The sequence below is a fragment of the Cervus elaphus genome, chromosome X, assembly GCF_910594005.1.
Source record: "Cervus elaphus chromosome X, mCerEla1.1, whole genome shotgun sequence".
Lineage (NCBI taxonomy): Eukaryota > Metazoa > Chordata > Mammalia > Artiodactyla > Cervidae > Cervus > Cervus elaphus.
The window spans coordinates 58,537,201-58,555,112 of NC_057848.1; the positions used below are offsets into that span (position 1 = coordinate 58,537,201).

The 17,912-nt window shown below is 41.2% G+C and overlaps 1 protein-coding gene across 1 annotated transcript; it reads right to left on the bottom strand.

Moving 5' to 3' along the window:
* Positions 1–1,782: 1,782 nt before the first annotated feature.
* Positions 1,783–14,314, bottom strand: CT55 (cancer/testis antigen 55). Its single transcript, XM_043897763.1, has 5 exons — positions 14,088–14,314; positions 10,805–10,989; positions 8,240–8,384; positions 3,384–3,496; positions 1,783–2,190 (listed from the first exon to the last, which is right to left on the bottom strand). The coding sequence occupies exons 1-5, from the start codon at positions 14,176–14,178 to the stop codon at positions 1,999–2,001; spliced, it is 726 nt and encodes a 241-aa protein (XP_043753698.1). The 5' UTR covers positions 14,179–14,314; the 3' UTR covers positions 1,783–1,998.
* Positions 14,315–17,912: the final 3,598 nt, after the last annotated feature.

The window sequence follows — 17,912 nt, forward strand, 5'->3', positions numbered from 1 at the left end:
AGGCCTCAGTAGTTGTGGCACATGGGTTCTAGAGCACAGGCTCAATAGTTGGGGTGCATGGGCTTAGTTGTCTCGTGGCACATGGGATATTTCTGGACCAGGGATCAAAACTATGTCCCCTGCATTGGCAGGTGGATTCTTAACCACTGGACCACCAGGGAAGTCCAGAGCTAACTTTAAGATGTAGTGAATGGAGTGGATGTGCCTGTGACTGTATCAAAAAGGTGAAATATACAATCTGATTTTTATTTCTGATATGGGGTGTTTTTAAGTGGGGGTGAAAATGTCCTAAAATTAAGATTGTGGCAATGGTTGAATACCACTGCACACATACTACAAACTACTGAATTGTACACTTGAATTGGGTGAATTGTATATTATGTGAATTCCATCTCGGTGAAAGTGAAAGTCGCTCAGTCGTGTCCAGCTCTTTGTAATCCCATGAACTATACAGTCCATGGAATTTTCCAGGCCAGAATACTGAAATGGGTAGCCTTTCCCTTCTCCAGGGCATCTTCCCGACCCAGGAATCGAACCAGGGTCTCCTGCATTGCAGGCAGATTTTTTTACCAGCTGAGCTACCAAGGAAGCCCTCCATCTCAATAAAATTGATTAAAATAAAAAAGGCACAGTTCAGATTTGGCCCAAGGGCTGTAGTTGGCAGCTCAAGATGACTGTCATATTTCTTTTCCTGTTACATGTATCCCCTGAATGAGCTGAAGGGAATTCGCATATCAGCACTTCAGGTTGGAAAGCTCTACCACGCAACACTGGAGTCCCAGAAGTGTGTGGTGACAGGTCCCTGTGTTTACATGGAACTTATTAAAACCCCATTTCTAATACAAGCCAGACTCATACTTTCTGCTCCCCAGTCCCCGCACCATGATGTCGTTCAGTTAGGGAGACCAGGTGCTGCACCGACGAGGATCAGATGATCAAAGACCCTGTATCCTTGAGGTGGCAAAGACCTCAGGGTTGAAACAGCCCTAAAGCAAAATGTCCAAACTAAAGTTCTGCTGGGCCAGCCCTGTGAAAGCGGACAGATTCTGGAGTTTGCTCAAAAGATGAAGGAAAAGGATTCTGCTCTCTCCCCTACTCCCACCACTGCATGCCAGGTGCTGACATGATTCACTCACTCCATTGAGGAAGTTTGTGAACTGGCAACTAGGATCGAATCACCAACAACCAGATTTACAACAATCCACTATCTCTCCAAGAACAGTCTTCCATGTCAACCAAACAGGAGAAATGAGTGGGGAGCTGACAGAATCCACGGCCCATGCGTCTTTCAAGTCCAGTGGTGGACTTTTTCGGAATTCCCACAATGTGTGGTGCTGCTTTGGAATAATCACTTTCCTAGGGACCTGGAGCCGCAGCAGCACCCACTGGCCCCTTTCTATCTGCAGACTCCATAGATCGGGAAGCCAGGTGGGCATTCACAGAACACAAGTTCCATCAGGGCACAGAATTTTGGCCGTTGTGTTCAAGGTTATAACCCTAGCACCTAGCACATAGGAGTCAATCACTATTTCTGAAGTGGACCAATGGGTGACTATCTAAAATCTAGAAAATATTGACTCCAACTACCCAACCATAAAGTGGGGAACTAACCACTAGCTGGTAGTCCCACTGGACCTAGAACACAAGCACATGAGTTCTAAAGAAACATTTCTTGGATTAGAAACTCTGAAAGGTGAAAAAAATCACAAAATGTAGATTAATTTTTAAAAATAAACACATCCACTAAAAACAGAAAATCATGAACATAAATCATTACAAGGGATGAAGATGAAAATGTCTTTAATCAATAATGAAAAATGCTAAACACCCTCCAGAAGATGCATTCCATTTAGTTAGACCACAGAAGATTTTAAAGGTTGTCTTTGAATTAACTGTTGAGGTTTACTAAGCTATTTTTTTTCCAGAATACATTTAAACCAAGCCTTTTACTGCCAAGAGAAGAAAAGATGCACAGGGAATAAAAACATTGCTTTCTTATTACCCCCTTTTCACTAGAGTCATAGAAATTGCTCTCCAAACATAGCTGGACTGAACACTCTCCACCACGATTGCATCGACCATGTCAGATACTCGAGGTACGTAGTCATCAGGAAGTTTCAGAGATTCCAGGGTGAAAAAGATAGTATCATCTAGCACCCCATTTCTTCCCTGCAGGCTAGTAATGCAGACCTGTAATTACAAACAATGCAAACGTTTATGTAAAAGGCTCATGCACTTTCACAAGGTCTGCACCTCCTCACTCAGGATTTAATCTGTTGTTTAGTCGCTAAGTCCTGTCTGACTCTTTGCGATTCCATGGACTGCAGCACTCCAGGCTCCTCTGTCCATAGGATTCTCCAGGCAAGAATACTGGAGTGGGTTGCCATTTCCTTCTCCAGGGGAATCTTCCTGACCCAGGGATCGAACCAGTGTTTCCTACATTAGCAGGCCGATTCTTTACCACTGAGTCACCTGGGAAGCCTGGATTTAATCTGTAGGTCACTCCAAATCAGTGATTCCCAACATGGCTGGCACATCTGAGACACCAGAGTGGAGCACTTTGTAAAACTACTCATGCTGAGACCCCATCTCACATCAATTCGGTCAGAATCTCTGTGGATTCAAGTCTAGTATTAGAAACCCTGCTCTAAATATAACATACTCTGTCCATTAACCTCCACAGTAACAGCAGTGAGAGTGAAAAGGATTGAGTAAGAAAGGAATGCGGTGGTAAATAGAACATCATTTCCCCCACTTTCTCTGTCACATTTCAAGCTTCATCTGTGAAAAGTGAAAGTGAATGCCACTTAATCGTGTCCGACTCTTTGCGACAGTCCATGGAATTCTCCAGGCCAGAGTACTGGAGTGGGTAGTGTTTCCCTTCTCCAGGGGATCTTCCCAACCCAGGGATCAAACCCAGGTCTCCCACATTGCAGACAGATTCTTTACCAGCTGAGCCACCAGGGAAACCCTACAAACTGAATTTCTATTAGTCTCCAGGACCCAAACCACACCCAGTGTTTACTGTAAGATCTAGTCCCTTCACCCATGACATTCATTCTTCCCCAGCAATTCCCCAAACATGGTTTGTTTTCTGTTCTGTTGCTCTCAACATTTTAATACCTCTCATATAAACTGTATAATTTAGATCTTAATTTTATATATATATATATCTTAATTATATATAATTTAGATCTTAATTATTTTTTTTCTTTAATTATTTCCTTTCAGAAGCACCACCTTTTCAATAAAAAAATAAACTCTTAGGCAAAGAATGTATTTTCTTTTAGGTTTCCCAAGCCAACCAATAGAATCCCAAGCAGCAAATTATCACCACAAGCAGGCTAAGCCAAAACAAACAAGGGCAACATCAGATGAATTACCTTGTGCACGTGCTTGTGTCTCAGAGGCTTCACTGAGAGGGCCTTTCTGCTTTGTGCGTCTGGCTGGATGGAAAATACAACTTCTACTCGGTCACCCTGATAAGGTTCAAAATCTAAAACCACCAGGGAGAGAAATCAAGTTGGAATTATCTCACAATGTTGTCATGTGAAATTTCACAAGTTACTTTGATGCTGGAATACCCTAAAGTAGATTCTATGACATTGAAGGTCCATTTTGAACATTTAAAAACAGGTAACCTGCAAGTCTTCCTGTCAGAAAGGAATTTTATAATGTTTTAGGCATTGATTCTCTCTCCTGACTTCAAGTCAACTGGGGAAAAGCATTAACTGTGCATCTCAGAGCAATCTTTGTTGAGAGCAGCACAGAACCTGATCAAACTGTTGGTCACATTCACACTCCTTCTGGAGAAGAAGGAAAGTACGTAAGAATATGCCTGCCTGTGTTCAAACCTTAACACTGCCCCTTACTCAATTGACTTAATTCTCTGGGCCTTGATTTCTTCATCTGTAAAATGAGAAGCATAATAGTTGTACTTACTACATAGAATTGAAGGGACAATTAAAACGCATATAATAGTATTTGGCACAGAAGCAACACCAAATACATGTTGATTGCTATTAGTGGGAGCCATAGCAGAAGATGGTTGGATGGCATCACCAACTTGATGGACATGAGTTTGAGCAAGCTCTGGGAGTTGGTGATGGACAGGGAAGCCTGGCTTGCTGCACTCCATGGGGTCACAAAGAGTCAGACACAACTGAGTGACTGAACTGAACGGATAGCAGAAGAACATATTGCTAGAGGAAGAGACAATTTTCTCAAGGGTTTTGGACCAACGATGAACTCTATATAATTTACATTTTTCAACTGTCAACAAATCTTTACAGATTTTACACAAGTTAAAAGCGAGTCACAGTGCCCAAATGTACCATGGAGCATTTGAAGCCAATAGAATTCTCAAATGCTGCTACTGAAAGTGAAACTTGATACAACCACTTCAGAAAGCTGGCAATATCTATTAAAGTTAAATGTTTCTGTACCCTATTTCTAGTTCCATCATAGCCCTTTCTTTGTTCTCCTTGGTTTCATCACAACTAAATTTTAGAAGGACTGAAAACCACACGAGGGACCTCTTGTCTTCTTTCTCTCCACATTTCCTTTGTGTGGCTTTCTATAATATCCATAGGCTAATAATTCCAGTAACTGGAGCTCTAACCAGTTTCAGATCCATATATCCAAATGGTTACTCAAATCATTATGTTTAAAGCTGGGCTCTTGCTAGTCTTCTCATGTGCCCAGTTTTGCTCCTTGGTCTTTCCATATCTCAAAAATGGAAACTCTACCCTTACCATTGTTCCAGCGAAACACTTAGGAGTAACTCTTGACTCCACTTTCCTTCACACCAAATGTCCAGTCCATCAGTCAATACTTTCATTTCTAACTTCAAAGTATTTCTAAAATCAAAGCAATCCTTACAGCCTTCCTTTCTACCAGTCTTAGCCAAGTTTCCATCATCTCTCACCAGGACTATTTCAATAATAGATTCCTAACTTGTGTTCCCAATTCCATCCCTGTCCCATGTAACCTGTTCTCAGCATGACAGCCAGAGCGAACACATTAAAACATAACTCACTTCATATCACATCATTGTTCAAAGTTCATCCCCCCCAAAAGGCCAAATCCTTAATATGATCTATAAATCCCTGTGTAGCTCACCTCCTTACTTTTCTCTTTAAGATATTTATTGAAACTTTACTTTTTCAGTAAAACCATCCCTAATTTTTCAACCCATAGCTCCCTAGATTTATCATTATCCTAAAACTATGATTCAGCAGTTTCAAGCCTAGTCCTAAGAATCGAGCCCTGACAAAGAAAATCATAGGTTCACAAAAAAGACTTATATAAGAATGTTTTTTAGCACCTTTATTCATAATAGCCAAAAGCTGACAGCAGCCAACATGACCTTCAATAGGAAAATGGAGAAACTGTGATGTACAGAATGAGCTACAGACATATGCAACAACATAGATGAATCTAAAAATACACTTCTGAGTAAAAAAGTATTAAAGAAGTATATATGTCTGATTTCATTATATCTATAAAATTCTAGACCTCCAAATTAAATATATGGTGGGGAAAAAAACTCAAAACTGTATTTTGCCTTGGAGATGGGGGCGGGGATTGACTGGGGAGAGGCATGAGGGTAATGTTTAGGCACTTGGATTTGTAAAAACCCAAAGACACTCCAAAAAAAAAAAAAACTAAAAACAAATGATGAACTTGAGCTGCTGACACACATGTTGCTGACACAGATATGATGCCTACTCACAATGCTCCAGCCATCCTGCCCCTCCTTCTTTTCCAAGGAAATGCCAGAATTTTTCCATGTCAGGACTTTTCTCACATTTCTTCCCTGTGAAATATTTTTCCCAGGTGGTTCCTTCTCCCTCAGGTCTCAGCTCATGTGTCACCTCCTCAGAGAGGCCTTTGGTAACCTGCTGTCTATAGTAAAGCTCACCTCACTTTACTCCCAGTTTTACTATCACAATGCCTTCCTCAAGTCCTGGAGAGCAGAAAACAATCTGTATCGCTTTTGTGAGGGGGGCTGGGGGAGGTTTACTTGCATATTGTCTGAGTTCTACCTCTTTCTAACTCATTAGAATATAAGTATTATGAAAACTGTACCTGGAACAGAGTGAGGTACTCAAATATCTGTTGAATGAACATAAATAAGGAAAGAGCATACACGGACTTGGCATGATGTGGAACAAACAAAAAAAATCAACACAATTTTTCCTTCTTTTAGATTCCTATTATGTTTTAAATTGTAACAAGTTTTTACCATTTTCATTGGGTTTTATAATTAGATTAAAAACAGCTATTCTGACATTTCTAAATATGACTGGCTAGGTGCTCAAGTCTTCTTTTTCATCTACTCTCTCTTTCACCCTAGACAGTCTATTACTTCAATTCACTCGATTTATTTTGCAGCAGTAAATCCCTCCACCTGTGCTTTGAGTCCCATCCTCTCTTTACAACCAGGGACTGTGTTTTATCAGTCCTTCCTGCTCTCTTCTTCACTTTCAATTAATCCCTTTGGCATTAGCAACATGTTCAAGTGTTTCCCATCTTGAGAAGAATTCTTCTAGCAAGGGCTATCATTGGTGGTGACTTCCTGTTGACATGGTTTATAGGGACCAAGAGATTGCCTTTAGAGCTTAGCAATCCAAGAGGCCTGCCTCTTCTCTTAGCATTAGGTATTTCTAACTAAATGGGTCTAAGATCCTAGCTGCCACTAGACAATCATTTTTGGGAACTTCTCTTTGGACTTAGGTACAATATTTTTACTTATATTCATCTTTCAAAATCCAGCCTGGCAAAGGGTTGCAGGGGTACGGAGACCAGCTGGGAAATCACCTCACCCAGGTAGCCTTTCCCAGTTCTCTCCATAGCAGTCAATCATTCTCTCTCCTCTACTCAGTAATGTGGTTTTTTAAAAAAAAAAAAAAAAACATTCTTTTAATCACATTCTTTTAATGTCAGTCTCTCCCAGTTGGACTATCAGCTCTTTGCAGGCAGGGTTTAGTAAAGTCTTAGTTATCTTGGTCTTGCCAATATCTAGCACTCTATCTTGAGCTGAATTAATAAATTGAAATAGCATCAACAAACCAACAAATCATTGCTTTAGGCATAAAATAACAAAGTGTTATACCTGATAATTAATGGACACACACACACACACACACACACACACACACACACTTGGAATGTGTTGGAGGAGGTGAAGACGTAACCATGGTTGGCCCACAAACTGGACCTGGGCACTTGGAGGCTGCTCATCTCTTCCACGGTCCTTGGAATGTACGTTCCACCTACCGTTCCCACGTTTCAAGGACACAGCCTTGACAGAGTAACGTATCACTGAGACCATTTGGGTGGTATTCGTGACTGAACTCTGTTAAGACCTCTGTATAAAGTGTTGAAATTCTGGCAGGGGAGGGTATAGATCTACTTGTACACTCAAAATAAGGCTCATACATTAAACTCCCTTGCTTATTAAACCTGCTCCCTACCCATCTGGAGTGGCCTGCCTCTTTCTAGGTCTCTCCTTATTTTCCATTACAGGACCAGTTTGTGAACCAACAGAAAGGTACAAGGTTACTTCCAAACCTTATTTTAAAGCTTTTGAAGAATTAAAAAAAAACATTATCCCTGTATACTTGTATTAATAATATTTTTCAGTTAGATTAGAAATTCAATGCCTATAGGAATGGAAAAATTACACAAATACTAGTGATTACATCTAATAAATGACAATGCAACAAATGACAGGATGAACTTTTAAAAATATAACACATCTATCCCTTGCTGTACATAATTTTTAACTCCAAAAGTTCACCTCAAGTATTAAAGAGCTTCCAGTTGGAGTGAAGGACAATGGAGAAGTAATTAAATCCTCTTACCAGTTAGTGTTAAGCATGTCACAAATTTGACCCTGGAAATGATGCCTATAACCATCTTCAAATGCAATCTATAAAATTAAAAAATAGGTAAAACCTAATTTTAAATTTAAAAATTTTTTGGCTGTGTCCCTTTGCTGTCCACTTGAAACTATCACAACATTGTTAATCAGCTATACCTCAATATAAAATAAAAAGTTTAATTAATAAAAAAGACAAAGTTGGAGCATTTCAGAAGAGATTATTTACAATGTTTGAAATGTCTTTGTGAAAAGTATCTTGTGTATACATTTGGCATTTCCAAAAATCTCTTTTGCATTGCTTATTAAAGGAACATTTCAGCAATCTAGTAAAAATATATATGTAAATTGTACCTTTACAAACAATATCTAGAGAGAAGTAAGCTGTGTGATAAATGAACTCAACACCTTCCATCAGAGAGTTCATACAGCCAAGTGAGATTCTAGTACAGGAGTCTGGCAGTTCATCACCGTGGCTATTATCACAGAAAGCATCCACCTACGAGAAGAAGAAACACTTACTTCACACATAACAAAAGTTTAAAAATCAGAAACATATGCTTAAATCATTGTTTTTTAAGAAAGAGTTTAAATAACTATAACAAACAGTGGTGAATATATTTTACATAGCAAACATATCATAGACATGAGATGATAAAATAATGCCTGAGCTTCATATATTTTTATGTTTTAGAGCAGTTTAGGAAAATTAAGCATCAGTTCAGTTCAGTTCAGTCATGAGCTTCCCATATATTCCTTTTCTACACTCACAGTTTCCTCTGTTACTAGTATCTTGCATTTGTTCAATCAGTACATTTGTTCAATTGATGAACCAATATTAATTATATTTAATTAAAGTCCATAGTTTAAATGAGGGTTCACACTTTGTGTTATGCTGTCGTATATTTCTAAAAATGTGTCTGAAAACATTATTTGTGCACCAACAAATTAAATGCACTGACCATATTAGATGCAAAAATAAAAGATACTATTCCTGCCTGTATGAATTCATAACCAAAGGGGAGAAAAATGCAAAAATAATGAATTCAAAGCAAGTTATGACAAATAGTAAAAATATGTGCAAAAACTGGCTTTGGGGAATTCCCAGTAAGGAAAGAATTTATGATTCAGAGAATACAGGACAATTTCTTGGAGAAAGTGGGATTTGACCTAGGCTGTGAAAGAAGAGAAAGATTTTACTAGCCAATGAGAACAGGGCTGAGGACAAGGGAGATAGCAAAGGAGAGAAATCACATGGCAAAGTCGTGAACAAGGAGGAAAATCATAAGATTTCAGATCATGGCACTTTGTGGGAGAGTATTATAACACAACACAAAGTTGGGAAAATAAAGGCGGGGGGAGGGCATAGCTCTAAAAGACAAGTCAAATTAGGACTTAATTTATCTATAACAGAGAGGCATTTGAAAGTTTTATTATTGAAAATAAAAAAGTCTTTATATTTTTCTTTGCTAATTACACTAATAGTACATGTTCATTGTACAAAAAATACAAGGCAGAGAAAAGAAAAAAAAAAAAACAATTATACATAATCTGTAAACCCAACAGCTTTCTGAAGATAAGCATTGACCATATTATATTCTGGTACTTACCCTGCTCCAGATGTTTTTACTATGCATAAATATCTATGCACTATTTGAAGGAAAATTTAATAATATGTATACTACTAATGCACCCTCAAATGATCACAAGTATGTCAACAATTCATCAAAGCACCATGACTGAGGAATAAAAGTTGCATGAAAGGGGATTTTTGCCTTTTCATCCTAGAGTTAGAATTATTTCTGTATTATTTTATGTGTATATAAAACTTTCCAAATTTAGAGAAAGTTTATATTAAGCATTCAGTTGAGAGCTGCTATCTAAATAATAGAGATACTACTACTACTACTAACAACATATATCTTAACAATTTAAGAAAGAAAGGCACAAAGGAAATTTCAATGTTTTCCATCAACCAAGTTATATAACAAAAATCCATACTTTACAGTGAAACCAAGAGGGACCCCGTGGGTCTTTCCTGGGAACAGACCCTCTGTCCCCAACTCCCTGCACTCTGCCTCTTGTTTGTAGAAAAGCTTTAGCTTCCTAAGCCTTCTCCAACTTCCAAAGAGCAAATTTAATCAGAGAAATAAGAAAACGCAGAAAGGAAAACAGTCAAGTAAGACAAAATAATTGTTTAGCCATAAAACAAGGCTCTTCAGTTCCTCCACAAGGACTATAGATAATATTCTGAGCCATATCCTTTGAGCTGTTCTGCAGATACTGAAATCCCCACCAGTCGGCAGAAGTTAATTGCATGCTGACCACCAGCACATAGACCTCAGATCAGTTGGAACCATAAGGTTAACACTGTTGACTTCTGAAATACCACCCAGTTCCTCATCACCAACCTATCAGAAGGATATCCATGAGCTGATTAGGCACACTGCTCCCCCTCTTCCCTAGCATGAAAGAAACTTGAATTCTACTCTGAATTACGATTGTTCCTTAGGGCATTAGTCTGCCATCTTCTCAGTTTGCTGGCCTTCCAAATAAAGTCGATTTTCCTTGCCCCAACACCTTTTTTCTAGACTTACTGGCCTGTCATGGGATGAATAGAATGAGCTTGGACTCAGTTACAGTAGGAGACAAAATTTGTTGGAATATATAATATATATAAATATATAAATATGTTGACAATGGTTTAAATTATCCTAAAAAGCAAAAAGCTTATTTTTTAGAGTTTATTTATTTGTCCATGCTGAGTGGCTTTTGGAATCTTAGTTCCTCAACCAGGGATTGAACCTGGGCCCCTTGCTGTGGAAGTGCCAAGTCCTAACCACTGCTCAGACAGGTTGAATAAATAGAAACAAGGTTGGAATCCCCCAGGAAAAAAGACAGTCCCCAAACTTATCTTACTTTGATTGCTTTCAATCCATGAGATGTTTCATTTTCCTCCACAACTGCAGTAACCTTTTGCCCAACTTTCAGGAGCACATTGCCAGTCACAACATCACTGCTGAAGTAGATCAACTCATCGATCAAGCCATAGTTACTACAGAACTTTGTCACGACTCCTTGCACAGTTTTTGACTTGGTGTGACCTAAGAGATAAGTAAAGGTTTCATTAATCTTAAAAGCAAACACACATTATAAAGAAGCCCTACCAAAGGAAGATGGGCTTCCCAGGGGGCTCAGTAGTAAAGAAACTGCCTGCCAATGCAAGAGACTCAGGAGGTGCCGGTTCAATCCCTGAGTCGAGATCATCTGGAGAAGGAAAAGGCAACCTACGGGAGGGGGGATCGGGATGGGGAACACATGTAAATCCATGGCTGATTCATGTCAATGTATGGCAAAAACCACTACAATATTGTAAAGTAATTAGCCTCCAACTAATAAAAACAAATGGAAAAACAAATAAATAATAAAATAAAATTAAAAATAAGATGGTTAAAAAAAAAAAGAAAGAAAAGGCAACCTACTTCAGTAGGTTGGAAAATCCCATGGACAGACAAGCCTGGCAGGCTACAGTCCATGGGGTCACAAAAAGTCTGACACAACTGAGCATGCATGCGTAGATGATACCAAAAGAAGATATAGCAGAAAATGAATTAAATCTAGAAATAAATTGGGTTAGATTTAAGATACAGATGACAATGAGAGTAGAACATAGTGGTAAAGTGTGCAGGATTTGGGAGGCAGGTTGCTTAAATTGAAATGCTGGTTCCACCATTTATTTCTGTTTGGCACACTGGCTCCATGCCCAAGGCAGTGGGGCTTTGAGGTGAAGAAAGCTGAGTCTGGAGCCTGACCTGATTTCAAATCACACAGCTCTTCCCGCTTACCTAAATCTGTGTAACCTGGGGTTTATTTCTTACCCTCTCTGAATTTGTTTTCATATGTAAAACCAGGGCAATGACAATGTGAATTCACAAGGGTGAATCTTAAATGGTCTCACCTTACTGGCCTCCCCAATCAATAGAAATTGACTAGACGCCAGACAAGAAATTCAGGCAAGACTTTATTGGGGCCCTTGATGCAGTTGGGGGGGGGTGGGTAGCTAAAGAAACAAAGTGTCTTTACTTCCTCCCTCCCAGAGCCTGGTGGCAAGCAGGCTCCTTATGTGGGGTGTGGGTAGGGGGTGCGTCCAGGGGTCAGGCCTAAGGGGTGGCTTAGGTAGTTTGCCCACCCTTCTGGTGATGCATGCAGGGGGCAAGCACAGTATCCTGCTTTTGCTCCCAATCCCCTGCTTGTGCTCCAGGCCCTTCAAAAGTGACAGTTTAGTCTCTTTGTATCTTTTGGGTCTGGAATTTGCCCCAACTGCACATGCATACAGTTATTTTTAGTCCCATACAGTTTCTTTGTATTTTGTTGCTCAAGGAGAGGTGTGTACAGGTGCAAACATTGCAGCACTGCAGCAACTTGGGTCCCAGGTTCCAGCCTGTCTCATCACCACAAAAAATAAGATAATTTTATCAGGTGATAAGAGGCATTAACTAGCCTTATTATGTAAACATTTCACAATATATACATATATCAAATCATCACATTTTACACCTTAAACTTATAATTTTATATGCCAATTGTATCTCAATAAAGTTGGTGGGAAAAGGTCGTTATAAATATTGACTGACACATACATATCAACTGCTTAGAACTGTGAGTGCCTCCCACCAATTAGAGCTTATATGTTAGTCGCTATCATGGTATCTACATCTAGACAGCCTAAAGCATCAACTGTTATATAATTTTACTGTAATCAACAACAGCACGAACAGCAGATCTGGAAATTCTTGAGCAACCCACCAGACAAAGCACATAAAGAGATCTGGGGATTTAAATCTAGCCAAAATGTGCATCTGAATCACTCGGGTTTATTTTCTTTTATTTTATTTTGTGAACAAACACACCTAGTAAGCCATAATTTGGGATCTGAATCTAGAGGTCAGCCACGCTATGAACCACAATGCTTGACCAAAGACTTGGATGAACTGATTGGGGAAGGCTAGGGAATACCTTGATTATAATAGATTATAGAATCACAACCGAATAAAATCCTGAAAATTTGAAAAAAAAGAAAAAAGAAAGGGGAGGAGTCACATTTATTACTTTAAATCATAGCACTGAAAAAAGAGGAATACAAGAGAGACAGCTTCCACTCAAGCACATGATAACTTGTCAAAGACTCCTGTGTTGTTCCTTGGGTAAAAGGGAGGGGAATTAAGGGATGAAGCAGTGTCAGCTAAAAGCTACGCAGCAGCCTTCCATCGCAAACTTCGCTAAGACTCAGCCGCCTCTCTGGGGCTCAAACTCCTACAGAAGCTGCAGGGAGATTCGGGCACCTGGGAGCCGGGGCCCTGCTGAGGGAATAATGCTGCTCAAGAGCCGTCTCTGGCAAACTGCTACCCTAGGCGAGCGCACAGTGGATTCACTCCCATGGCATGAAGCGCCTGCGGCGGGAGCGCAGAGGTCGGGAAGCGTTTGCAGGGCCTGGAGTCTGGGTGTCTGGTGACACCGGCTGGGGTCCGCTCCTCCCTGCCTGTGTCGCTCTGACCCCGCTGTCCAACGGATCGACAACCCTGTGACTTCTCTCGGGGAGATTTTGAAGATTAAAGCACGTGGATGCCCCTGAGCCCCTGAGCCCAGGGCTTGGCCACAGACAAGCACTCAGTACACAAGAGAATTAATGCAACCAGAGCAGGGACGCCACTCTCCCAGCAAACCTTTTCATTTTAAGGGATTCCCACCAACAAAATCACGCCTTCTCAATGCTCCCCGAGTCATCCCCTCAGTGCCAGACTCTGGGGCAAGTTTTTAGGGCACAAAGGTGATCAAGTTAAACGCGGCCCCTGCCCTCCGACCGGGGACAGATGTATGATTCGTCCACTTGCCTCTAAACACGCGCTTTTGTGAAACCATAGCAGATTCACCCTGTACGGAAAGGCCGTCGCAGCACACTCGCAAAACACAGGCACAATTTCCAAAGGCATCTGCGGAAATGCAAGGGTGGGGCACAGCTCCCCAGGGAGCTTCTCAGTCAACATATTAACTCTAGACTAGGGACTCCGGGTTGTGTTCAGGGACTCCCCACATGGAGGTGCCGCCTGGGACACACAGCGCCCTTCTGGGCTCATGCGGCCTAGAACTAGGAGTGGGATGCACCGCTAAGTACTCAAGGGGAAGGAAGGGATGAGGTGAGTACCTTCCAGGAGCCTCTGATGCTGCGCCCTCTCTGCTTCCGACGAGTCCACCTTCCTCCAAAAGGCAAGAGCCCTGGAAATAAACCGGAGCATAGTCCTGTAGTCAGGGCGGCCTGGGCTCCGCGTGACAGTGGGCACGAGGCTTGCTTCTGTCTAATCCTCTGCCTCCAAGCCGCACTCTGATCACAGCCGCTGCCCAGAGGCCGTGCCTGCCTCTCTGCACCGCCCAACTTCTAGTAAGGCCCTCACACAGGACTTGGCTGGAGCTGCTCTACTAAGAACTTTACGGTTCCCACCCTCCAGCCAATCCGGGCGTAGCCCCCTGGGAGGAGGGTCCTGAGATGTAGTGGGCTGGTGGGCGGGACTTCGTGGCTCCTCCCATCACAGAAGAAAGTGGAAACCTGGAGGCCATGCTGGAAGTCGCTTCCAGTCTAATCCTTTTTTGCATCTCTTAGGGTAGACAAATTCGCCCATGGGCTTCTGCAGGGAGGGCCTGGTGCCTGTTTTGGAAGATGGCGCCGCAGCTTGCCCTGAGGATGGAGGCGGGCTCCCAGGTGTGGAGCCCCATCCCTCAGGGCCCGAGTTCTTTTCCTTTGCCTCTAGAACCCCTCCACCCACCCATACCCCAACAGCACCACCTCCTCACCCCTACACAGGCTCCACAGAGGGTTCCGTGATCCGCTTTAAGCAACAGTTTTCTGTTCAACGTTAAACCAATACCATCGATATTGCGGAAAAGTCAAACTTTTGCATCAGCTTGGGCCTCAAAACGAAGGCATGGCAACCCACTCCAGTGTTCTTGCCTGGGAAATCCCATAGACAGAGGAGCCTGGCGGGCTACAGTTGATAGGGTCTCAAAGAGTCCGGACACGACTGAGCAAAGCCACAAAGCTGCTTGGAAGCTGGAGCCAACTGCTGCTTTATAGCGAAGCACTCGTGGTCCTGAGAGACACTTTTAAAGTGTAAGCTGGAGATGAGGGTGGCTAAGTGAGGAGGATCAAATGATGTAGCACCATGCAGAGAGTTTGGATTGCATCCCTACTAGTATTTGGCTTGGCGGGGGTGGGAGTAGGGGGGAACGGACCATGCAGACATGGTCACATTAAGAATATTAAATGAGGATTTGGGTTGTCTTCAGTAAACCACTCACACACACAAAAAAATCAGTAAAACATCCTTTAGCGTTGCTCAGTCACTCAGTCGCTTGCGACTCTTTGCAACCCTATGGATTGTAACCCACCAGTTAGGGCAAATTCTGAACAAAAGATGCAAAGAAACAAACAAAAAAACCCCCAAAAAACCCAAATCCAACTGCCACTTTTGAAGAGCCTGGAGCAAAAGTAGGGTACTGAGCGTGCTCCCTGCACACAACAACATTAAGGAGTGGGCAAAACACCTAAGGCACCCCTCCAGCCAGACTCCTGGACACACCTCTACCCTCACCCTATATAAGGAACAAGATTGCCCCACATGGAGGAGTGAGCAAGCAAGTGAACTTGTTGTTTGTTCCCCTACTGCAGCAGGGGGTCCTAAAAAAGTCTTGCCTAAATTTCTTCTCTGGCCTCTAGTTGTTTTTTTTTTTTCTCTAGTTTGTTTTTATTGATTTGGGAAGGCCAAGAACCTGTAAAATCTGTTACTTTTCTCAATATCTTAAAACTGTTACAGGCTGCTGGGGCTCAGAAATAGCCCCAGACTCTGGAGTCTGGGACAGAGCACACTATCTCTTTGTGCAACCTTCCCTGGACAGTGGGCAGCTTAACATCCATGGCATCTAGTGGCTGTCCAGCAGTTCCCTTCCCATTTCTCAAGTTGAGGTATTTCCACTCTATTCTCAGTTTTTCGAGTGACTTTATCATCAAAGGATGTGGGATTATGTCAAACGCTTTTTTTAATTGAGATGATCATGTGATTTTGGGCTTTATCCTATTAGCATGGTGTACAACATTGATTTTCAAGTTTAACCAAACTTGTGTTCCTGGGGTAAATCTCACTTGGTCATTGCTATGGACTGAATTCTGTCCCCTAAAATATATATGCTAAAGTCCCCAGACCTCAGAATGTGACTGAATTTGGAGATAGGGTTTGTAAAGGTGTAATTGGTTAAATGGAGGTCATTCGGATGACACTGATTCAATATCAGTTCAATATCAAATTCCTCTTATCAGCCCTCATAAGAGGAAAATTTGACACAGATTCAGATAGAGGGAAGGCGAGGAAACAAAATAACCATCTATAAGCCAAGGAAAGAGGCCTTAGGAAAAAATCAACCTTACTGACATCTTGTTCTTGGACTTCTTAGCTTCTAGAATTGTGAGAAAATGAATTTCTTTTGTTTAAGCCACCCAGTCTGTGATACTTTGTTATGGCAGTCTTAGAAAACTAATACAGTCATTGCAGACAGTTCTTTTATATGTTACTGGATTGATTTAAGGACTTTTGCCTTTGAATTCATAAAGGACATTGGTCTGTAGTTATTTATTTTTTCTTGTGTTGTTTCCATCTAGTTTTTATATACTAGATGGATAATACTACTCTCATAGAATGAGTTTGGATGTATTCTCTCCTATTCTGGCTTTTTGGAAGAGTTTGAGAAGGATTGCTATTCATTCTTTGTAAAATGATTGGTAGACTTCAACAGTGAATCAATCTAGACCTGGATGTGTGTGTGTGTGTGTGTGTGTTTGAAGTGCTTTACTTACTAATTCAATCTCTTTGCTTGTTATAGATTCATTCAGATTTTCTGTTTCTTTCTTATAAGGGTTTTGGGGGTTATGCTTAATTTTTATAACAGCATTATTGAGATATACTGTTACTGTTAGTCACTCAGTTGTGTCTGACTCTTTGTGACCCCATGGCCCATAGCCCACCAGGCTCTTTCTATGGAATTTTCTATGCAAGAATACTGGAGTGGGTTGCCATTCCATTCTCCAGGGGATCTTCCCCATCCAGGGATCAAACCTGGGTCTTCCACACTGCAGGCGGATTCTTTACTGTCTGAGCCACTAGGGAAGCCCCTTATTGAGATGTAATTCACATACTATTGAAAGTCGCTCAGTCGTGTCCAACTATTTGTGACCCCATGGACTATACAGTCCATGGAATTCTTCAGGCCAGAGTACTGGAGTAGGTAGCCTTTCCCTTCTCCAGGGGATCTTTCCAACCCAGGGATCGAAACCAGGTCTCCTGCATTGCAGGCAGATTCTTTACCTGCTGAGCCACAAGGGAAGCCCTCATATACTATAGTAGTGACCTATTTATACAATTAAATGTCTATTTCTTCTTTGGTTAGTTTTGATCATTTTTGTCTTTCTAGGTCATCTAATTTTTTAGCATACAGTTGTTCATATCATTCTCTTATAGTCCTTTTTATATATAGGGATGTCCTCTCTCTTTCCTGATTTTAGCAATTTGAGTCTTCTTTTTCTTTGGTGAGTCTACCTAAAGGTATATTGATCTCCTGATCATTTCAGAGAACAAACTCTTGATTTCATTTATATTCTCCCTTACTTCTGTATTGTCAATTTGATTTATTTCTGCTTTGATCTTTGATTTCTTTCCTTCTGCTCACTTTGGGTTTAGATCACTCGTCTTATGGTAGAAGGTTAGATTATTGATATGATATCTTTGTCCTTACTCTGCAATTTCTAAATTGATTCTCACTTAATACTCTTTAGTTGCTCTCACAATAAGGCACAATACTCCAGTAGGCCCTTGGCTTGGCAACTTCATCTTGGATCCCTTACACTGGGTAAGCTGTCACGGTGCCCAGACATAACACAGGTGTTCAGAGACACCAGCATTCTGAAAATCTCCTGTGAACTTACACT